General features: G+C 38.8%; 3 protein-coding genes across 6 annotated transcripts in view; 1 reads left to right on the forward strand and 2 right to left on the reverse strand.

The window, feature by feature from the left end:
- zmat4a (zinc finger, matrin-type 4a) overlaps positions 1 to 24,915 on the reverse strand; it is a 160,532-nt gene that overhangs the window by 49,297 nt on the left and 86,320 nt on the right. The window lies entirely within an intron of this gene.
- LOC117595443 (inner centromere protein-like) lies at positions 16,165 to 21,258 on the reverse strand. 4 transcript variants are annotated; one of them, XM_034296642.1, is made up of 13 exons: positions 21,023 to 21,104; positions 20,625 to 20,761; positions 20,319 to 20,420; positions 20,096 to 20,161; positions 19,672 to 19,819; positions 19,092 to 19,135; positions 18,875 to 18,940; positions 18,567 to 18,653; positions 18,375 to 18,410; positions 17,843 to 17,987; positions 17,547 to 17,618; positions 17,302 to 17,329; positions 16,165 to 16,419 (listed from the first exon to the last, which is right to left on the reverse strand). In XM_034296642.1, exons 2-13 carry the CDS (start codon positions 20,718 to 20,720, stop codon positions 16,269 to 16,271), a joined length of 1,041 nt encoding a protein of 346 aa, XP_034152533.1. In that variant the 5' UTR covers positions 20,721 to 20,761; positions 21,023 to 21,104; the 3' UTR covers positions 16,165 to 16,268. The 4 variants fall into 4 exon arrangements, with proteins under 4 accessions (XP_034152533.1, XP_034152531.1, XP_034152530.1 ...); XM_034296640.1 differs by having other exon boundaries at positions 16,254 to 16,419; positions 18,875 to 18,937; positions 21,019 to 21,258; XM_034296639.1 differs by having other exon boundaries at positions 16,254 to 16,419; positions 21,019 to 21,258.
- Positions 21,366 to 24,901, forward strand: LOC117595442. Its single transcript, XM_034296638.1, has 4 exons — positions 21,366 to 21,466; positions 21,856 to 21,915; positions 21,996 to 22,053; positions 22,374 to 24,901. The coding sequence occupies exons 1-4, from the start codon at positions 21,384 to 21,386 to the stop codon at positions 24,636 to 24,638; spliced, it is 2,466 nt and encodes an 821-aa protein (XP_034152529.1). The 5' UTR covers positions 21,366 to 21,383; the 3' UTR covers positions 24,639 to 24,901.

Below are 24,915 nucleotides of genomic sequence, written 5' to 3' on the forward strand. Positions count from 1 at the left end.
CAAAAGCATGGCTTCAACAGAAGAAGATTAACGTTTTGGAATGGACCAGCCAGAGCCCAGACCTGAATCCAATTGAACATCTGTGGGGTGATCTGAAGAGGACTGTGCACAGGAGATGTCCTAGCAATCTGACAGATTTGGAGCTCTTTTGCAAAGAAGAGTGGACAAATATTGCCACGTCAAGATGTGCCATGCTAATAGACCCCTTCCCAAAAAGACTGAGTGCTGTAATAAAATTAAAAGGTGCTTCAACAAAGTATTAGTTTAAGGGTGTGCACACTTATGCAACCAGGTTATTGTGAGTTTTTTATTTTTCCCCCTCAAAGATTTCAGTTTTTCAATTGAATTGTTCATGTTATAGGTCACATTAAAGGTGGAAAATGTTCTGACATGATTTATCTTTGTCTCATTCTTTTATATCACAAGAACCTGTCATTTTAACAGGGGTGTGTAGACTTTTTTATATCCACTGTATATATTAAGGAATGAAGGAGTATTGAATATATTTGTAAAGGGTGAAGATATGAAGTAATTCAAATTCTAAACATTATTTCTGAATACTGCCAAACTTTTTCCATCCTCAAATTCTCTCCAGTATAAAAAGCTTTCTTTGATGTCACTCATTGTCATAAGATTGTAGATGTTTTGTGTTGCTATCAACCAAAAAGTTATGCTGAGGAAAATATCAACACTTTAGGAAATATGTACCGTACTGTTATATTTCATTTTAACAGACTGAAGTAGATATAGTATTGATGGCTTTAAATCATTATCAAGACAAAGATGTCACAAGGAAGCTGTCTCTCCCGAAAGACAGCACAGTAGTTAATTAAATCAATATACATGTTTATTGTTCTGATAAGCTTTTTGGGGTTTGATGCAATGTAAAAGTAAATTTAGGAACCTTAATATACATGTTAGGGTGGCAAACCATGGGTTAACGTTGTAATATTTGAGCGGGTTAGCTAAATAAATGTAACAAACTAGCCAACTGTGTCATAGCTACATTTAGATTTCTTCATATTAATTCATTACCCTGGAGGAATGGATACAAATGTGTGTTAAGTTGGATTGCAAACCAATTTGCATAGAATAAAATATATCATGAGACAGAGAGGTTGAAATGGTCCATTTATTTTTTATCCTTGCAACAGATACAGTATGCAAATAACCCAAATAGCTACAGATGCTTAACTCGTGGTGCATTTAATCTAAAGCAAAGACAGACACATTGAATGTCTTCATTCTCTTTATGGTACAGCTTCGGTGTCCAATGTGGGAAATTATTTTTTTTCGCTCCATAGCAAAGCATAACACATAGTTACAAATCTGTTTTGAGGTAGAATCTGTTGGATCAAAATGGCAAGGATCAAAGCATTCTGAAAATTCTGTGCAGTTATCGATTACACAAAAGTCTTCTACTTTTGAGTCTTCCTATCCTATACGTTATTTCCCTCTGTATGGAACAAAACTAAATATTTTCCCAATACATATTCTTGACTTTTCTCTAAAGTGGGTGAGACTACAGCCAGCAGTACAGTCGATGAAAAACAAACCGAACAATTAAAGCTGCGACCAGCTATTCAGGGGGCCAAGCGGGGCACAGGAAGCATCTCACTGCATGCTCTCACAAGAGAAATGTTTTGCTATTTAAAAAAAACCAATGCCACTAGTAGTCAGGATGTCCAATCGAAGGAGAGGAAATTAAAACAAAATAAAAAGACCTTGAAACCAGAAAAGCAATCAGGCAATCCTAGTTCAGCCGATTAGGAGGGATGAATATTGTTGTCGCTGGCAGGTTTCAATCCCTGGTTTTCTATGTGGCAGACTGTCTTTAATCATTACACTATTTAAACAGCAGAATGCAACTTTTACCTCAGCCATTAAACTTTTGCTGAAATTATGTGGACAAAATAACATTTATTAACAGAACTAAAGAGTAGTCTTGCACAAAGACCATATAGCTAATAGCTATACATCCTACTTATCACTTCAAGGCTGACTTGTGTTTTTGGAAAACAATAACAGTATATAAGGGTCACGTAAAATAATTCTTCTCCTAAACATTTGAGAATCATGGTATTACATATTGTTGTGTGAAGAGTACAGAGGGGATATACATTTCTGAAATACAATATAGGGAACATCTCAGAGGGGAATTGAACCAGGGCCAGAATATTGCAGAACAGGGATGTCCCCACTACACCACAGGATGCGGACGCATATTTAGAAAATCCACCAGAAACATTTACAATGCTATAACTTTTAAAGACAATGGTCCAGTCATCCTTTACACTAATTGTCATCCAAATCCATTCAGCTGTTTCGGAGGAAATGTCGTTTAAGTGTGTTTTTATCGACGGCAAAATCGTGAGAAACATTGGTTATGTTTATAGCGCCCCCAAGAGGTATTTCTGTATGGGACTTTTTCTGTCCATTCTTGAGAGACACATGTACTAGTATGTTTAGTTTCATAGCTGGTTGATGTTCCATTTGGGATTAACGGACGTCTAAAGTCATAGACCCGCCCAGCTCAATTTCATTCGCTTATTTCGGCCGTACTATTTGAGATATCAACTTACCTTATATAAATGTTAAAGATAATGGTTCAAAGGTCCTTCACACCAAACACCATGCAAATCCGTTCAGTGGTCTTGGAGGAGATGTTGTTAATGTATTTTTCACCAAATTCAAAATGAAGGAAAATCCAAGGGGCGAATTTGAAAGACCCCAGAGACTTTTTTGGTCAACATGAGAAGGGGCATGTATGGAACTTGGCTGCATGACTCTACGACATTCGGTTCATGAGATATGCATGCTCAAAACTTCAACATTTGACTAAGTGCTACAGCGCCACCATGGGGTGTATAGGTATAGTAATGGCCGAGGCCCTTCGGGCCTCTCATGGCAACAAGTTTGCAAAGTTTCATGCAAATTGAGCCTCATATGGGCGATGTTACGGGCCTCTGAAAATGGGCCCGGAGAAAAATAATAATAATAATAATAAATCCAACAATAACAATAGGGTACCATACCTACGGTACTTGGTCCCCTAATAATAATAATAAAACCAACAAAAACAATAGGGTACTGTACCTACGGTACTTGGTCCCCTAATAATAATAATAATAAAACCAACAAAAACAATAGGGTACCGTACCTACGGTACTTGGTCCCCTAATAATAATAAAACGTACAAACATAAAAGGGTTCCAGCAACTTCGTTGATTGGCCCCCTAAAAACAAGCACAGTTTCTCAACCAGGTGGTGTAACTTCTGTAGTGAGGAACTTACTAATAATGGCCCCATTGTCCAGGGATGTCATGTTATTTATTATAGGGTATTCAAACCATTCTGCATAAACTATAGTGTTGAATCACTCATGGTCTGATGATACATTTATTGGGATAATATACTCTATTGGATCTGTAGTGGATGAAGTGTGAAACAGCTATAGCTTATCCAGTAGATATAATAACACTATAACCAAAGGTTATAAACAAAAGAATATACTTTCTCAAAATGATTTCAAAGTTCTTTAATGAAAGCAGTACTTAACCAAATACAAAAAACATCTTTCCCATCATCGTGATGTGGTGAAACTTATACGGAAATTATATTTAAATTTATTCTGCTCTCCCATAGCTTGCTGGAACTTGGAGACTGGCCAGGAATTTCCAATGGAAGAAGGCGACAGAGCTCAGGAAAAAAAGATTAGCAATTTGGGATATTACAGGACACCATTGTCTGTGTTAAAGAATATAACGGCACACTAACGTTTATTCAGGGCTACCCAAGTCTAATATAACATTAATAAAGGCAGAAATTGGACAACTGCTCATGTTCATGATTAACGGTGGACTGAACAAGCCTGTAAATGCACAAAAAAGTGCTGCATTACTGTATGTCAATCCTAAATTTTTCAGTCAATTCAATGACATTTTTATTTAGTAAGAACCAGTCTTTTTTATCTGACATAATAGTTTTACAGTTACCATTCCATACAGTATGTTGGTTTAGAAGACATCATGCGTGTAGTAGAAAAACAAGTGCCAGTGCAAAAACAATTGAACTCCAAATTGCATTGTTTAAATCATGAGTAAATTCGATGGGTAAATATTGGGTACCAAATGTATAAATCAAAGGGGGGATCTTTAGGAAAGTGTTTGGACAAGAAACCTGGTCAGTTTGGTGTTACCCACTGAGGTGAATACAAAACACTATGCCAAAGAGGAAAGGAGATCTCAGAAGATATCAGGAAGAGGGCAGTGGGAGCCACAAGAAAAACAAGAAATCAGGTAATTGTCAACCCAAACATAACATCTTGAAATTTGCAGACCTCCCTTGCTGCATCTCATTCAACAATAAGAATACTGAATTGAAATGCAATTAATTTAAGGAATATCAGGATGAACACTTGGTTGTCAAAAAAACTGCTCCCAGAGACCACCTGGATAAATCTGAATGTTTCTGGAAGTCCATTCTCTGGACAGATTCATCCAAAATTGACACGTTGTGTCACAAAACAGCAGTTTGGCAAAAACCCTAACAGCAAAAGAGCGTTATCCCAACCGTCAAGCATGGTGGTGAGAAGATCCTGATCAAGATCCTGGTCTGCATTTCTTTCTCTGGTGCTGCTTGACTGCACAACATAAAGGGTAGGGTTGCATGATATTGGAAATAACTGACATTGTGATATTTCGTTTTTCTGCGATATATATTGCGTTATGAAAAAACAAAATTCAGAAAGAGATTTGACTATCAACTTGACAGTCTGTATCCTTCATTCTTCCCCAGCCCCACCCTCTACAATAAAAATGTATGAAAGTTATAAAAAAGTGTTATATTTCAAAACAGGTTGCTAGGTAATAATATGTAACAGTAATAGCATAGCAATTGTAACAGTAGTAAAATAGAATGCGCAATTGGGCATAACTTACCAACTGCAAGGTGCAGTCTGTGGCCAAAGCACTGCAATCTGGTCCACTTGTTCAGGTGCAGCCTTCACCATGTTCGCGGCCTTGTCTGTTGTTACACAGACTAGACGACTCTCATCAGCTAAAGCTTCTTTCATCCCTGTTGCGATGTACTTCGCAATGTCGATGATGAAACTATATATTGTGCAGCCAGAATACAGGGGACCATGAATTCTGAAGTATACTGGAGATTCTTGAACAGAACATCAGGCCATATGTCAACAAGCTAAAGCTGGGCCGAAAACTGGTCTTTCAAAAAGACAACAACCCAAAGCATTCAAGAAAATCTACCAAAGAACGACTAAGGAGAAAGAAGATTTGTGTTAAGGATTGGCCAAGTCAAAGTCCTAACCTTAATCCATTTGAGATGCTGCGGCAGGATCTGAAGTGCCAGACAAACCTCAAACCTCAGTCAATTGGCTGAGTTCTAAATAGGTGTGGGCAACCATCCTTAATTAGTGGCTATAGGAGATGTTTACTCCAAGTTATCACTGCTAATGGAGGTGCCACAAGCTATTCAAATGAAGGCGCACATTACAGGTGCTGGTCATAAAATAAGAATATCAGCTGATTTATTTCAGTAATTCCATTCAAAAGGTGAAACTTGTATATTATTTTCATTCTTTACACACAGACTGATATATTTCAAATGTTTATTTATTTTAATTGTGATGATTGTAACTGACAACTAATGAAAATCCCAAATTCAGTATCTCAGAAAATTAGAATACTACTTAAGACCAATACAAAAAAAAGATTTTTTGAAATGTTGGCCAACTGAAAAGTATGAACATGAAATATATGACCATGTACAGCACTCAATACTTAGTTGGGGCTCCTTTTGTCTGAATTACTGCAGCAATGTGACGTGGCATGGAGTCAAGGTTGCTCTGGTAGTGGTCTTCAGCTCTTCTGCATTGTTGGGTCTGGTGTATCGCATCTTCCACTTCACAATACCCCATAGATTTTCAATAGGGTTAAGGTCAGGCGTGTTTGCTGGCCAATTAAGAACAGGGATAACATGGTCCTTAAACCAGGTACTGGTAGCTTTGGCACTGTGTGCAGGTGCCAACTCCAGTTGTGAAATGAAATCTGCATCTCCATAATGTTGGTCAGCAGCAGGAAGCATGAAGTGCTCTAAAACTTCCTGGTAGATGGCTGCGTTGACCTTGGACCTCAGAAAACACAGTGGACCAACACCAGCAGATGACATGGCACCCCAAACCATCACTGACTGTGGAAACTTTACAATGGACTTCAAGCAACGAGGATTCTGTGCCTCTCCTCTCTTCCTCCAGACTCTGGGAGCTTGATTTCCAAAGGAATTGCAAAATGTACTTTCATCAGAGAACATAACTCAGCAGCAGTCCAGTCCTTTTTGTCTTTAGCCCAGGTGAGACGCTTCTGACGCGGTGTCATGTTCAAGAGTGGCTTGACACAAGGAATGCGACAGCTGAAACCCATGTCTTGCATACATCTGTGCGTGGTGGTTCTTGAAGCACTGACTCCAGCTGCAGTCCAATCTTTGTGAATCTCCCCCACATTTTTGAATGGGTTTAGTTTCACAATCCTCTCCAGGGTGCGGTTTTCCCTATTGCTTGTACACTTTTTTCTACCACATCTTTTCCTTCCCTTCGCCTCTCTATTTATGTGCTTGGACACAGAGCTCTGTGAACAGCCAGCCTCTTTAGCAATGACCTTTTGTGTCCTTGTGCAAGGTGTCAATGGTCGTCTTTTGGACAGCTGTCAAGTCAGCAGTCTTCCCCCTGATTGTGTAGCCTACAGAACTAGACTGAGAGAACATTTAAAGGCCTTTGCAGGTGTTTTGAGTTAATTAGCTGATTAGAGTGTGGCACCAGGTGTCTTCAATATTGAACCTTTTCACAATATAAAAATTTTCTGAGATACTGAATTTGGGGTTTTCATTAGTTGTCAGTTATAATCATCAAAATTAAAAGAAATAAACACTTGAAATATATCCGTCTGTGTAGAATTAATGCATTAATTATACAAGTTTCACTATTTGAATGGAATTACTGAAATAAATCAACTTTTTGATGATATTCTAATTATATGACCAGCACACGTGAAAACTGAGCATTTGTTAAATAAAACAATTTATTAAATAAAGAATGAACATATGTCATTGTTTGTTTCCTTTATTGGGAATGTCTTAGCGGGCCGGATTCGCAGGCACGGATTAAGCCTAGTCTAGGACTAAATAATCAAGTTCAATAGAAAACTCCATTGAGTTAATTAATCTGTGTCTGCGAAACTCCCCCTAAGAGTTTAATACATAATGTAAAAATAATGACGATCCCTGTAGAGTTCACATACTTTTAAGCAGCATTGCTTTGTTAGTGTTCTGTGGATTCAGGATGCGCTTCAGTCAATTTCCAGAACAGTGCACTAATTTATGGTCCACAGCTATATACTGTTTATGAATTAGAGTGGCATTTGGGACGCACGGGTGCGGTGCAAATCCTTGGGTTTTAGGTTCTATGTTATTGGTTGAACGCCGAAAGGCATAAACAACAGAGTATCCCCAGAGACCCAGATCAACAGATGCACCTGGCCAATTCAGTAATGTTTGTTATGTAAAAATCAATAATGCCTGTTGATGCCTAAGTGGATTTATCTTCCTGACATTCTCTGTTTCTACCAAATGTTACCGTATTCCCTATAGGGCATTATTGTTGACCACAGCCCTATAGCTGAACTGCAGACATCAAAATGACTAAACCCGAATTTAAACTGAATCGAAACTACAACCCTGTTTCCAAAACAGTTGGGATGCTGTGTAAAATGCAAATATAAACAGAATGTAATGATGTGCAAATCATTTATCCCTATATTTAATAGAACATTGTACAAAGGCAACATATCAGATGTTGAAACTGAGAAATGTTATTGTTTTTTAATTTGATGCCACCAAACATACTTCAAAAACGTTGGGACAGGGGCATGTTTACCACTGTGTTTAATCACCTCTTCTTTTAACAATACTCTGAAAGCGTTTGGGAACTGAGACAAATTGCTGTTCTTTTGTAAGTGAAATGTTTTCGTATTCTTGCTTGATGTGGGTTTTCAGCTGCTCAACATTTTAGGGTCACTTTTGTTGTATTTTTCGTTTCATAATGTGCCAGATGTTTTCAATGGGTGACAGGTTTGGACTGCAGGCAGGTCAGTTTAGCTTCCAAGACTACGCAGCCGTGCTGTTGTAATACGTGCAGAATATGGTTTTGTCACATTCTGCACACATTAAACGCAGCCTGTCCTTGCCCTTATCGCTTTCACCTGTGTCTTGTTTGCCTCTTCGTTATGTCCCTATTTAAGTTCCTCCTGCCTTGTTATGGTTGTCATGTTGTCAGGCCTTTTTTTGTTTGGAAATGAATACCCATTTATTCCACCACCTGTGTCCTGCAACCTCCTAGGATTGTAACAGGTTTGGCATTGTCTTGCTGAAATAAGCAAGGGAATCCATGAAAAAGATGTCTGGATGGCAGCATACGTTGCTCCAAAACCTGTAAATATTGTTCAGCATTAATGATGCTTTCACAGATTAGCATGTCACCCATGCTAATGGACCCCTATACTATCACCGATACTGGCTTGAACTGTGCATTGATAACAAGCCAGAGGGTCCCTTGTCCTCTTTAGCCCGGAGGACGTGGTGTCCATGAGTCCCAAAAATAATATGACATTTTGATTCGTCAGACCGCAGGACAGTTTTCCACCTCGCCTCAGTCCATCTGAGAAGGCAGTAGCGGTTCTGGATCTTGTTTATATATGGTTTCTCCTTTGCATGGTAACTTGCATTTATGGACGCAGTGACGTACTGTGTTCACAGACAATGGTTTTCTGAAGTGTTCCTGAGCCCATGCTGTAATACCCACAACAGAATCATGTCTGGTTTTAATGCATTGCCACCTGAGGGCCTGAAGATCATGGCCATCCAAAATTGGTTTTTGGCCTTGTCCCTTGCGTACAAAGATTTATCTGGATTCTGTGAGTCTTTTAATGATATTATGTACCATAGATGATGAGATCCCCAAACTCTTTGCAATTTTATGTTAAGAAACATTCTTAAATTGTTGCACTATTTGCCTGCCAGGGTTGGGTAGGTTTCATTTTACTTTTGGATTACTCAAATGCAGTAACATAATCTGATTACTTTTAGATTACTTTCATATTAAGAGGCATTGGGGAAACTAAATCTGCAGTAGTCTGATGTTTTGCTCCCTAACCAACATTGTCAAAATGTTGCAGAAACCCTAGGCACTCGAATGCACCTTTGCAATTGTGAACACCCACACAGAAATAAGATTTACCCGCGCGAACGTAACCTGCGATTATTAGGGCCACCAGTGATGGATTTTCAAAACACAAATAAATAAATAAACTGTGATTATAAACCTGTATTCTTAGCTTAAAGTAAATGAAGTCAGCAACCAATGATAACCAATGAACATAATTTTCAGTTATGCAAAGCACGCAGAATCACATGGCCTACCTGTATGGATGGAGTTGATGTGGCTGCGTCAAATGCAAATAATCATCCTTTGGCAGTGTGCTTCCCAACACAAATGTTTTCTCCTCAAATGTTGTGGTAAATTCCATATAATGTTTTAGCTCTTGAAGGCAGCGCCATGTTACAGCTAACTAAATAGTTGCCTAATCTATTAAACAATTCCTGTCTAAATTCTTGGGTGCAACTCATCCTGGCTGTGTTGTTTGGTGCATTTGACAAATAAACCTGAAAAAGATATAAGACCAGGTAGGCCTATCATTGTTCTGAGATAAATGCGTGGAGTAGATAACTAAATAACATTTTATATGGCTTGGCTAATATTAACGTAAATATACTTTGTTTTTACCAGGCATCCAACCAACTAAAACCGGAGAAAATTAAACTAGCGCTTAATCCGTCATTAATCTGGTGATGCGAGCGAACCACCTTTGTGCGCATGATGATCACACACAAGTGAGGCGCCCTACTTTGGTTCAAATAATCATGTTTTTAAAACATTAAATAATAAACTCAAACATGCAACGTGTCATAATTATTTTGCGCACCTATTCGTTTTCAAATGTATATTTTTGTTGGTAATGTAACAAATTACAGTTAGAGTTTTTTTGTAATCAGTTACATGTAACAGATTAATTGTAATCAGTAACTCCCCCAACTCGGTTGCCTGCACAGTGTTTCTCATTGTCTTCTGAAAGACTCATCTTCTGAAAGAGCATCCCTCTTTGGGATGCTCTTTTTCTACACAATTTGGTTACTGACCTGTTGCCAATTGACCTAATTAATCTAAATTCATAAGATTTGTAACTGTCTGGATTCCAAAAGGGACATATGCATATCAATATATTTCACAGCATATATTAAAACTGTGATGGTTCACCCAAGTTCACCAGTGAGTTGTTTTTATGTTTCACACCAAAGTAAAGTGTACAATGAAATGCCTCTCCATTCAGTCCACTGTATTGTGATTTCACTGTACCAGTGTTAACATTCTGTTATGTATAGTGTTACATCACATGTTAACATGTGTAAACTTTTGAAAGTGTGAAGTGTATTGTGTTGAGAATGGTTAAAATGAACAGTACAGTGTGTAAGTTTAATACTTCCAATGTTGCTGTGTAATCTACTGTACTGCTGATTCCCTGCTGTCTCTACAGACCACAGCAGAGTGCTGATCATAACCTCAGTGAACACCTCTGAAGTCTACATTAATTGATTATATATTGCCAAATATTCCTGAAAAATCTATGGCAGGCGGTGTATTTCTGCAAGTGTGAGTAAAAAATATCAGAATTCTGAAGGCCAAACCACATTTAATCAATAAAACACATGAACAAACCTTTTAAAAGATCACCAAAGTGTTCGTGACTGCATTTCAGCCACTCCAGAGGCCAAACTAGCACTACAGTATTTCACTAGTGATTTTCCTTCTGAAACTAGCACTACAGTATTTCACTAGTGATTTTCCTTCTGAAAGTAGCACTACAGTATTTCACTCGTGATTTTCCTTCTGAAACTACCACTAAAGTATTTCACTTGTGATTTTCCTTCTGAAACTAGCACTACAGTATTTCACTTGTGATTTTCCTTCAGAAACTAGCACTACATTATTTCACTTGTGATTTTCCTTCTGAAAATTAGGATGCCCCAGATATGAGAATAAGAGTGAACAGCAGATCCAATCCCTGGCTTCATTCTGAAATATCTGATGTTATTTATAAAATAAATGTGGCATGGGCAAATGCCAGAAAACCAACTTTTAGCTTGGACGGGTAGCCAATAAAAACTTATTAGAAATGGATGCCTTTCCAAATTCTGGAAAACTGTAAAATGCCTGAAGAACAGTGCCTCACACTGCCACAACAGATAGTGTTGAATAATATCGTTCACACTATATATTCATGAATTATGTAACTCCTTAAGTAATTGTGCATTTCCATGCACTACGGCTCCCAACAAAAAACATTTTAGTAATATATCAGACGATTAACTGGCCTATTGAAATGTACAGTCAAAAACAAACTACTTGATTGTGCCAACTAGCAAGACAAAGCAAATGAAACTTCAAAAAGAAAAAGGGAACAGCCAAGCTCCAATGCAGCTCCCTTTCTTGAACACGCTGATGCACATCTGCAGTCTGATTTCCAACTGTTACAAAAATCACTTACGGACTGTGGTACTAAATGCAATTAAAACAAGTAGTCACAGAACCACATTTTGGGTGACTCTAAAATTACCTCCCTATATCGTTCTTTTATAGAACATGTTGCAATATATTTTTTAGCAACCTTTATGTCGCTACTAGATGATGGTGCTATGCTATATATGCATGCCTCAGCTTCTGTACTCACATCTTTGGATGCAGTCTATCATTCAGCCTTGTGGTTTATAATCGCACTCATCACTGTCAGTTATATGCTTCAGTTGGCTGGGAGTCACTGACATCTAGGTGCCAAACATTGGTTGATGTTTTTATATAAGAGAGTCATGCAAAAACCTCCTGACTATCTAAAAGTTAAAATTAGTTGGTAGAATAGCAGTTACCACAAATGCTCTCAAGACTGGATAGTAATGGAGATACCGCGGACCTATTTGTAACTGGGTAAAACTGCTGTTGAATATTTTGCCCCGTATTCATGGTATGTCATTCAAAGTGATCTCAAGTTAAATGTTTTAGTGCCTACGAAACATTTGTATTTTATTTTACATTTTATTTTACTTTTTTGTTAATCTTAACATACACTCACCTAAAGGATTATTAGGAACACCTGTTCAATTTCTTATTAATGCAATTATCTAATCAACCAATCACATGGCAGTTGCTTCAGTGCATTTAGGGGTGTGTTCCTGGTCAAGACAATCTCCTGAACTCCAAACTGAATGTCAGAATGGGAAAGAAAGGTGATTTAAGCAATTTTGAGTGTGGCATGGTTGTTGGTGCCAGACGGGCCGGTCTGAGTATTTCACAATCTGCTCAGTTACTGGGATTTTCACGCACAACCATTTCTAGGGTTGTAGCCCATCCTTGAGGCGGATGGGCTACAGCAGAAGACCCCACCGGGTACCACTCATCTCCACTACAAATAGGAAAAAGAGACTACAATTTGCACAAGCTCACCAAAATTGGACAGTTGAAGACTGGAAGAATGTTGCCTGGTCTGATGAGTCTCGATTTCTGTTGAGACATTCAGATGGTAGAGTCAGAATTTGGCATAAAGGGAATGAGAACATGGATCCACCATGCCTTGTTACCACTGTGCAGGCTGGTGGTGGTGGTGTGATGGTGTGGGGGATGTTTTCTTGGCACACTTTAGGCCCCTTAGTGCCAATTGGGCATTGTTTAAATGCCACGGCCTACCTGAGCATTGTTTCTGACCATGTCCATCCCTTTATGACCACCATGTACCCATCCTCTGATGGCTACTTCCAGCAGGATAATGCACCATGTCACAAAGTTCGAATCATTTCAAATTGAACATAACAATGAGTTCATTGTACTGAAATGGCCCCCACAGTCACCAGATCTCAACCCAATAGAGCACCTTTGGGATGTGGTGGAACGGGAGCTTTGTGCCCTGGATGTGCATCCCACAAATCTCCATCAACTGCAAGATGCTATCCTATCAATATGGGCCAACATTTCTAAAGAATGCTTTCAGCGCCTTGTTGAATCAATGCCACATAGAATTAAGGCAGTTCTGAAGGCGAAAGGTTGTCAAACACAGTATTAGTATGGTGTTCCTAATAATTCTTTAGAAGAGTGTATGTTTTATTATCCTTTTTCTGTTATTGTTGTAATACAGGGCTCAGCTGCTAAATCTGCATTGGTCTCAATTGATTTCCCTGTATACATAAATGAAAGTAAATAAATGAATTAATTAAGGAAATCAAGCAAAAGAAAAACATGATGGCACTGATTGCAAACCTTGATTGCAGTGCACTCTATTTCCTGTACCCGGGTTACAGTACCTCCATGAAGCTGCCGGTTGAGGAGATGATTATGTCACAAGCCATATGATAGGGAGAAGGAAGACAAGGTGGGGAAGGAGGGGAGAAAGATGAATCGAGGGGGAGGAGAAATAGAAAAGGAGAGGAGTTTAGCCATGTAATGGTTAATGTTAGTTGCATATGGACATGTCTTGCCCTGCTGGGCAGCAACCCCCACTCTCCTCCTTCTAGGCCTTCCCTAACATTAGCCTCTTGATACATACTGTCCATGCCTGTCCCTAAATGAAAGGTCAAAGTATAATTCTAATTATTCTCTTCAAGGAGATGTCCTTATGGATATTCAATGCATAATAATTCCTGCAAGATAGTGGAGTACAAGGCTTAATCATGGACAACCAGGAAGGAGCCGGTTGTTTAATATAAAGTAACTTTGTGTATAACACTCACCCATGTGTTTCAGGCAAATAAAGATATCCTGAGTTTGACATACAGGTTCACTTTGCTAATGGATGAAAAAATTATTTTAGTCAGCTGCTATCTTAAAAAATTTAAGAATACATTTTATCCGAGAATGGGCCTCTTTCATTATAATACACGATTTGTCCCCAATTTTGTGCTTTTCTTTGTGGAATGCCAATTATGGCCAGGCAGTCTGCATGGCGGTAGATGCCGATTCGCAGTGAGAGGGTGACGCAGCATTCCTTCCTGCATAATGGCTCTGTCCTCACACCCCACCCTGTCGGTGGCCTAAATGGAACCGTTGTTCCTATAAACTACACTGCTTGACCAGAGCCCAAAAGGAGTAAAAGGAATTCATAGGAAAAAGGATTTCACTGGATTTAAAAGAATGTAGGATAATAGGAGGAAAGCAGTGTTCCTGAAACACAAAGCACTGAAGGAGGAACCAGCCCTGAGCCCCTAGGATGTGGAAAAGACCATGCCTTTATATCAACAGGATTTATATTCTGCACATTATTCAACTAATTGACTCTATATCGAAACGTCCTTTATGTTATTATTAACCTCACCTGTGTTCCTTATCATTGTCCCTATTTAATTTCCTCCTTCCCTTGTGTATCTTGATGTCATATTTTGTTTCGCATACCATCGTAGCATTGTTTCTGTTTTCTTGTAGTTTTTATTACGTCTTTGCTTTGTTAGTAAAACTCTTCGTTCCTCCCTGCGCCTGGAACTGTAACGTTACAGAACCAAACCAGATATGTTTACGCACAAAAACAGACAGATATGGTGGCAGGTACTGTTGAGTATTGTACCATCTTGAGGCCATGACATTCTGTCTTTTTTATGAAGACAGGATGTCAAGGATGACAATTGGTTTATTCTAACACAAGCCACAGGTACCACAGGTGGACTTTTATCAAGATCTAAAGGCATCTCAAGGATGATCACACAGGACGAATCTGAGCAAACATTTTAGTCATGGAAAAGCATCATTGGATATTTCCGTTTTTCATTTTCAATAAATTGGCCGACATCCCTAAACACATGTTTTCGGTTTGCTATTATGGGGCATTGTGTGTAGATTGATGGCAAAAATATATGTACTTCAAAAATCATGTCTACAAGACAACAAAACGTGGAGGAAGTGAACGGGTCAGAATACCTTCTGAAGGCACTGTACATTGGACCCCCCACCAAATAATTCACCCCCTGGCATCCTCTGTGCATATCCAGGTCTCAGGTGTTGCATAAGGGAATAATCTGATTAAATAAAAGTTAGCCAAATTTCCCCTTTGGCCAGCGTTCATTATTTTCTCAACTGTCAATTTGTAAACACGTTTGCAGGCATGGAGCAGCTGCTACGGTTCACAATGTGGTCCACATTTTCCTCAACCCTGAGGTGCTGTGGCAGACGGTGATTACATCTAAACACCCCACAGACACCCTGCAGACAATATGACCAAATATGATTATTCACCAGTTGAGCTGCAGCTCATCTGTCTGTGTTAGCTAGCTACAGTGGTAGATTAGCTGGTGTCCAAAGTGCACCTGTAGCTGTCTGCCTTTCTGCTTGCCTGTGTGCTTGTCTAATTAGCCTGTAGCACCTCTGTGAGTGAGGACAGGCACATCGGTCTTAAGGTCTTGCTGTGTTAGACGTCTCTGTCACATCTGTCACTCCAAGTCTGACTGGACTGGCTGATGTCATCCCACTCCAGGCTTGTCGATGTGACAAAAGGACGCACTACACTTCGACAATGAAACAGAATGCAGATGCTTTTCCGTGAAGGAGAATGAGTCAAAGAAACAAAGACAGAAAGCAAAAGACAGCTAGGGAGTGAGACAGAGAGAGAGACCCACATGGAAATAACCTATATAAACATATATGTTTAAATATAGGTTTTGATATATGTTTTTAATATATGTGACATATATAAAATTGGCCGTTTTCCTATATTATATGTACATATATACACATATATGTACATATATGGGTACATATATGTACCTATATGGGTACATATATGCACGTTTATATGTGTGCATATATGTACACATATATGCACATATGTGTACATATATACGGGCTTATATGTACCTATATAGGTACATATATGCACGTATATATGTACCCATATATGCACATATGTGTACATATATGGGTACATATATACGTGCATACATGTACCTATATAGGTACATATATGCAAGTATATATGGGTGCATATATGCATGTATATATGCACCTATATGTTTACCTATATATTAGTAAAATTATTAAAATCCATAGCTACTATGCAACATAAATAAAAGCCCAAAATGTAGAAATGTACATTTATTTATTTACTTAAGAACAATCAAATAGAACAAGAACAAAAACAAGACAAAAAACTGAATAGAAAAAAAAAACTATTTATCTTGTTGATCTTCTCAGCTCCGTGAGCTTTGAATTGATAGATGTGCCTATCTGCCCTCGGCTGGCTGCCGGCCACTTCTTCAATGTAGCATCTAGAGAAGACAAAAATAATTAGACAGTATAATAATAATATAGTGCTTCATCAGGAACCCAAAGTGCTTACAGTACAGCTGCGACTGGAGACATATTTTGGATAAAGGGCTGACCATAATAAAAAATGTGTCATGTAAACACGTCAATTGGAAGATTCTGATTGGATTCTGCTAAATCTGAAAGAAATTCTGATTGGAAACATCACCCCCCCTTTTTGGGGGGGGGGGCATTGTTCTTTCATATGCACACGTCCGTCATGGGAACTGCATTGTTAACAGTCACACAGTCAATCATGTGCATCCAAAGCAGAGAAAATTCATGGATAGGAAAAATGTTGCCACTCCCGAGTTTTTTGTTTAGCTTAAAACACAGGTGAAGTACAACTTCTGCAGTTGTTTTAGGGAAATTAAGACCGCTCTGCGGATGTCAAAATGCTATTATTCTGAATAAGGCTTGGTGCATGTTTATGCACGTCATGATTAGATTATTTGTTTCCATGTAAACAGATTCAGATATTCTAATCCCTCAAATTTTTTATCTGATGTAAGAAACTTTGCACATGTAAACATATCTAGTTGTCAATGGGCTGCACTTTTATAGCATTTTCCTGCACCCCCAAAATACATTACAATGTCCACCATTCACACACACATTCCACCCGCGAGCTGCCATGCTAGATTTACTCGAAGAGCAATAAGATCAAGCAATAAAATCAAGCAAATCAATTACCGGTATAGACAAAATAAGGCACAAACACAGGACAGAGGGGATTAAGGTGAAGGAGGGGTGAATATGATTATTTAAGAACACTTCAGACGACAACAATATGCCATGAGGTTATTTGCAACACTATATGTTCTACAAAATAGAAGACTACACACCTTACAGCGCAATACCCCAGCAATGTGGCTTTAGAAGAGGAAAGGTAGGATCAAGAAGTCAGAAAGCGATGAATTAGTATTAAAGGTGCCAAGCAGATACAGTAACAATAATTGGTGCCCTACTTTATGCAGTCTCCATTGATGCCTAATAAATATTGATACAAGTAGGCTATGGTTAAAGTGGTGAACTTATAAAGTCTTAAAAGTTTGGTTTTCCCTTCTCAATGCATTATGCATTTACTCACCAATAATGGCTGCCTTTTTAATTTGGTCAAGTGCGACCAGCTGCTCCCCATCCCCTCTGGTTGGCTTCCCACCTTAAAGTAATATTTCAAAATTATTATGAAAGGGGTGTAAAATGAAGGTGGAGAAAGCAAGAGTTTTTTTTATATACACATCATGTTTTCTTGAGGTGCAAGGAAATACAAAAATGCCAAGTAAAAAAGCGATGGTATGCCCGCACACACATAATTTATTCCACAGAATATGACTGTTTTTTTTTTTCAAGGACAGAAGAGATTAGGAACATGTTGTTTTGTACCATTCAGGTTGCTTTTCAGCAAAGTCTCCAAATCAAAGGTGCCCAGCAGGAGATTCCGCACCATGGCAGTAGCAGAGGGGGCAAGGCGGGCTGCTTTCCACGCTTCTGCCTGGCAAAACACCCCAGAGCCCTTTATAACTTCCATCTGAAAAATAATTTCACATCACAATATACATTTATTGGCAATTTTTAGAAACTTTTTCATGTTTCATATTGATTCTTATGCTTAGCTTCCCAATAGTTAATAGGTTTTTATGTATAAATGCAGATTAATGATATGTATAAATGCAGATGAATGATAAAGAAATGAAACAAATTAATCACTGCCCAAAACGTTATTAAAGGAGAGAAGGAGGAGGACAGGGTGGGGGGAAAGGAGGAGGTTGGATGGAGAGTAGGGAAGGAGAAAAGACAGTGGGTGGAGAGGAGTGAAGGGGGGCAGGAGGAGAGGATGATTGTCACTTATAACACTAATTGGCTCCTACAAAGCACACAGTTTATACCCATCCTTACTACATAATATGTTATTCACCTGTGTTTTCGCTGAGGTCTCAGCTGTTGCTGCAGTCTTGTTAGAGAAGAAAAACATTGTTAAACTCTTCAACAATTTTATAAATATGGGGCAAGTAAATTACATATTACCACTAACTATCCCAACATAAAAATCCCTATAGCTCAGTTGGAGCCTTAAGTAAAATCTGAGGTATAAAAGGGTTACACACACCTGTGGTGTCTCTCGAAAGCGCTCAGTCACCATGGGACTTTCTTTAAAGGGCTCGCTGTCCTCTGGGCTCTGTCTCCTCTCTGGAGTCTTAGAGAAGAAAGAAACATAGTAAAACTCAACAATTTCTATTCATCCAAGCAAGCCACTATAGATTCTTATTTACAGGGGGGCTTGAAAAACATTAAACATGCCAATAAATTAAAGTTACATGCAAAAGTAATCAGCCAAACATAATAAAAATCCATATAGCTCTGTTTGAGTAACAAGTAAAATAAATAAATAAATAAAAATGCAAGGGGGTTACTCACCGGTTGCATTTCTCCAAAAGTCGAGAAGGAGGAATCTAGATCCTCCACAGGAGTCCTTCCAGTCTTCTTCATAGAAGAAAAATATAGTTATTCTCTTAAATAAATTAAAGTGTAAATACATAAAAAATTAACACTATCAATCAGCCCAACATCACAAGTCTCTCCAGTTCTGCTTGAGAAACAATTTTAAAAAGCAATGAAAATCAGAGGAACTTACCTTTTGAGCAATAATGGCGATGTCACTTTTCATTTGAGGGATTTCTAGAAAGAGGTTATATAAAGAAAAAACTATAATTACAATCACTAGATCAAAATAGCACCCAGCAACTCAGTGCCCTTACTCTTCGAAAGACATTTCCTGCAGGTGTGAACTCAAGCTAAAACCCTCCAAAGCCCATTGATAAGGCTCTGCATAGGAAACCTGGTTGTGAACGCAATTTTCTTTCTCCAATTTCTCCCAAATTCTAATTCCCCAGGGTTTTTTTCTGGAGCCGATTGCCTTCTTGAGCCGTTGAAGGCAGAAAAGCATCATTTATTCTCATGAACTGTATGTTCTCTAGGCCATGACTTTTGTTAACCCTCTACAAATTCCTCCAGAAAGAGACAAATAAATATAAATCTAATTTGAATCTTATCAACGGCTATATGAGCACACACACTACCTCACCAGCTAACAACATATTTTGCCAAACACGTGTTTCAGCCCATAACATTTCTAAGTTTACACTTCTCTGCCACCGCAATATCCATCTCCAGAAAAAACCTTGCTAATAAATATAAAAATTAGGAATACTTACGATTGATGATAATGTCTTTCAGACGTGCATTTTCATTTTTAAGAGAATGGACTTCATTTCTCAACTCCTGCAAATTTCTTTGCATTTGGTCAAGTTTCCTTCTCTCCCACATCTGTTCATCCAGGTGTTTTCTAAATTCAGCAGCTGTCTACGAGAAAGAGACAGAGAGAAGAACAACAGCTAATTGTTATATAACTTATTTTGTAAATGGTTGATTCTGATTGGCTGGGAGGATGTCACGAGAGGTGTAAGAGGAAGGTGGCAAGAAGTCTAGGGCAGAAGTCCCTCCACTTGGCTATATGTAACTGGTTGTCCGGCCTCCTGGTGGTTATTCCTTACTTAAAACATGAAACTTCCTCATCTTGTATGTCATGTAATGTATGTATGTAATACACCACACAATGGATGTCATCATTTAGGCTACCTTTTTCTTAGAGGGTGGTACTATGTCCTCTTCATCCCCAATACGCTCCTCCTCTTCGCTGGCCCGCTGGGAGGGAGAGAGAAAGAGAGAGGACAAAGTTGCCTACTGTGCCGGTGTCATACCTTGTTACAGCTACTGGTAATGCACTTTATTATAAAAGTCTTACTTATCTTTACTGTATTGCAATGTAACAACACACACTGGATGCAGACTGGTAGTGTACCTTGTTCTTTGAAGGCCTGTCATGACGCGCCTCATCCTCCTCCTCCTCCTCCTCCTTCTCCTCGTGGTTGTATTTAGAAGGACATCTCTTTTTATTGTCAACCTTGACAGAGAGAAACAGACTGACTTTTAGCCCAACTCTTATTAACTTACGTTACACCACCTTGCACATACATCTTGTCAACAAAGCACATGAAATCATCATAGATGACACAATTACAAACCTACACACATGCCTACACATTAAGAAACAAGAGAGAGAGGGGGAGATCATATAAGTAAAGCACCAATTGGTGCAGTCAGTTACCCTTTTCTTTGAAGCCTTCTCAGTCTGCCCCTGATCACGGTACTTTGAGTTTGGGATGTGAGGACGTTTTGTTTGCTGTGTGACTTCTTTCTCCATCTCGATCCCACGCAGTTTAATTTGGAGAGTTTTTTCAAATTCTGGTGCAATAAAATTAAAATGTTATCATGAACTGCAAACGTTTGTCTAATCATGCTTAACGTTACCAAATCTAACATTAGTCCCAATTGGACTTCGCTTACATTAGCAAATTATGTAGCTAACATGAGCCAGAAAGCGAAGCTATTGCTAACCAGGGACCTAGCAAGATCCATTTTAGACTTCTTTAAGAGCGAGAAAAAACATTAAATGTGGTATGTAACTACATAACGTCAGATAAAGTTAGCATGTAACATACTTGCCACGTCAATAATTCTTGCTCGGTGCACCGGCCAGGGTTGGCGGCCTTTTCGCCATTCCACCAGCTTCTCGTTTTTTTCAGTCCTTTCAAGAAAATTTTTTACTGAAAAATTCCGGACACAGTCGAGAGCCAAAATACTATGGGCCCCTCTATCCTCACCCTCAGTCCATTCAAGTAGGACATAGCGGATCTCCAACGCTGATATCGCCATTTTTACGCCCAGCCGTTATCTTTCGGCGCGAAAGATAGTGTGCTGGGCCGCATGCGGATGACGTCATCAACTACGCGACGCTGTAGCGGCTGATCGGTGGCAGCAGAGTGGAGAAATGCAATTTAGACGCAATTAAAGAAAAGCAATAGATATGGATCCAGTACGTTACAAAAGGTACCTCGTTGACGACGAAGCACCCGTTCCAGAAAGAACAAAGAGAAGACGTAAACGAAAGTAAGTCTTGTAACAAAACGTACTAGAAGCTAGCTAGCTAAATTAGCCAGCTAACAAAGCTACCAGCTACAGATAATTTCCTTTACCATGTAAACGCATGTGGCATAATTCCCCTTAATGTATGTTAAGTATGTTTGTATAAAGGTAAAATGTATCTTTCCATGTCCACTGTACCTTTCCATGTCCAAAGTAAATAAATAAAGAAAACTGTTCAAGTTGGAACTCTAGCCAGGAAAATATTTCACTTTGTGTGTTTTGAATCTACAGTCTTAAAGGTTTCACCTCATGAATGGAATTTTCCTGCTTGGACTTAATCAATCAGTCATATCAATCCTATTATATTGAGTGATGCATGAAGTGTTTTAACATTACCACAACATTTTTGTTAGGGACATTTCTGAAGATATGGGTGATGATGAAGAAGCTGTGGCCTCTTCTTCTACAACTCAGTAAGTAGAAAACACGCACACCAAATTAAATACCAAATTAAAAAACCTACATATTTCTTGCTGAATGATTTTTATTTTAGGTATCTCACCCAAGAGGACAATCAAGATGACCCGGTGTCTACTGCTTCTGATGACACAGTAAGTGGCTAAAAATGGCAAAAATATTAAAGTTAGGTGTTTTTTGTTTTGTTCGTGCATGTGCATGTGCATGCACACTAGTTAATGTAAATCATCATAGATAATTCCACAACCCAATTCTTCCTGATGTTGCTTAAAGTGTCAGAAAAATATACATGTGGACAAAAGGGGGCATAAAATTAATTTGGAGAAGACTGTTAAAAAAATAAACAAAGACACTTGAGCCTTCAAATGCAAGTGGTTACCAACCACATGAAATGGTACATTTGTATGAGTCTGTGCAAATTTGGGATTGCTAATCCAATGTTTTAAATTCACAGATGAACCAACCCATACCTGGCCCTAGCTCTTCACCTGGGGAAGCAGTAGAGGAACATCTAGAAGACCCCACAAGTCCAACTTTAGACCAGAAACCAACAAAAGAACAGGTGGAACTCCTGCTGCTGGCATTAAAACTCAAACACGGATTAACAAATAGAGCCTTGGAGGACATCATGCATCTTATCAACTTTATTGCTGGTCCTGGTGGGGAATTGGTTAGTGGCTCAAAGTACCTTTTCTACAAAGCATTTGATTCAGTGAAAGACATATTAGAAGTACATTATGTGTGCAAGAGTTGCAAGGTAAGCATGCAGGAAGGTCCCTTTAATGTCAAGTGCCCAGTCTGTGACCAGGACACATCAAAAGCGCATGCACAAAAAGACCAGTGTTTTTTGTACTTGCCACTAAAATACCAAATTAAAAAACTGCTTGAGGACCACCAATTAGGGAAACACCTGAAACACCGCTTTGAGAAGAAGGATGCCTCCATCAAAGATATACATGATGGACATTTATACAAAAAACTATCACCCCTTGCATCACCAGACAGCATATCACTGACTTTCAACTGTGATGGAGTGCCAGTGCACAAATCAAACACAAAAAGTTTGTGGCCAATTTTGTGTACTATTAATGAACTGCCAATACAGCTACGTGCAAAACATGTTATGCTTTGTGGCCTGTGGTTTGGTCAAAACAAACCAAATATGAACACTTACATGAAACCATTTGTCGATGAATGCATAGAGTTGTACTCTAATGGTCTTATATGGGAAAGTGAAAGTGGGGAAATTGTCACAAGTAAAGTACTGCTTACTACCATGGTGGCAGATTCAGTTGCTCGGCCACTGATTCAGAACTTTAAACAGTTTAATGGTGAGTTTGGGTGTTCTTTTTGTATGCAGAAAGGAACAAGTGTGTTAAAACGCAGGGGGCGTGTAAGGGCTTATCCCTATGAAAAAGCAGAGTTGAGGAATCCCTCCCAGACTGATGATCTGGTGGAAGAGGCTCTTGCTGGAAACCCCACTAAGGGAGTGAAAGGGCCTAGTATTTTGTCTTGTCTACCTGATTTTAATATCATTGATGGCTGTGTTCCAGATTATATGCACAGTGTGCTGCTGGGTGTAGCAAGAAGCATCACCACGCTGTGGTTTCATTCTGAAAACAACCAATCGCCATGGTATATCGGACACTCAACAGAACAGATTGATGACATTTTAACTTCTATTAAACCCCCCTGTAATGTTTCCCGTGTCCCCCGCTCAGTGAAAGAGAAAAAGTTCTGGAAGGCACACGAGTGGAACATGTGGTTGTTTTATTACAGCATACCAACATTGAAAGGGGTCTTACCTGAAAAATATCTGAAGCACTGGTTTAAGTTGGTAAAGGGGGTTTCTCTTCTACTCGGTGAGAATATATCACCACTGCACATATCAGAATCTGAGGGGTTGCTAACAGAGTTTGTTCAGGAAATGGAGACCCTTTATGGGATCAATAATGTCACTTTCAATGTACATTTGTGCCTTCATCTGCCCAATACTGTGAGGAACTGGGGTCCCCTCTGGGCACAGTCTGCATTTGTGTTTGAGTCATACAATGGGATCATTTTAGATATGATAAAGAGCAGCCAGGGAGTTTCTCTGCAGATAATGAAAACAGTTTGGCTACAGTTTGCATTTCCATCATTTTCCCAAAAAACCATGGTGGCAGCTTCTGATGATTACTTAGCTCTCTTAGAGTCTTTTTCAGTTGAGAAAAAAATGGTGCAGGAAGTAAGTCGCTGTCATGGTGTTACATCTCTGGGTAGGCCTAAAATTTGTATGATCAGAAATGATGATTTTCTGGCCTTGAACAGCATCAGCAACCTTGAAAATAGAGTCACTGTGAAGTATTTTTGCAGAGTAGTGGTTAATCTTGAAATAGTTCATTCACAAAACTACTCGCGTACTTTTCGGAGAAACTCGTACACTGTCATTCTTTCTGATCGAGAGGAAAGTATTTTCTCTGTGAAGACATTCATTGTCTGTGATCTGGGGCAGGGGGAGACATGTTATGCAGTGGGGAAGTACTACCAAAAAGTGAAACAGGACATCTGCGGTCAATTTAAGAATCCTTGTTATTTCATCCCTGTAGGGAAATGTCTGGGGCCTTTAGTTGCTATACAAGCATCTCAGATAAAAGAAAAGTGTCTGTTTGTTAAAACTGTGAACAGAAATGTTGACATTGTCTTCAAATTCATTAACCACAGTGAAATGCTCAGATAGATGTGGGATGATGATGATTACCTGAATGTATGTTCTATGTACTTTTCTTTTGTTAGTTTTTTTGCTACATTCAGACTGTAATGACCTTTCAGCCATATTCTGGAAAATGCATTAAGACAATACAGAAAACATTGCATTTGGTGGATGTAACGGTGAATGTGTGGATGTGTATGAGCTGTAATGTGAATCTGGAAGTGACTTGAAATTGGAAAAAAGGCTTGATTGACAAAAATAAAAAAAACACAAACCATTTTGTTATACATTTCCTTCTTTTCCA

This window comes from Esox lucius, chromosome 13, assembly GCF_011004845.1.
Source record: "Esox lucius isolate fEsoLuc1 chromosome 13, fEsoLuc1.pri, whole genome shotgun sequence".
Classification (NCBI taxonomy): domain Eukaryota; kingdom Metazoa; phylum Chordata; class Actinopteri; order Esociformes; family Esocidae; genus Esox; species Esox lucius.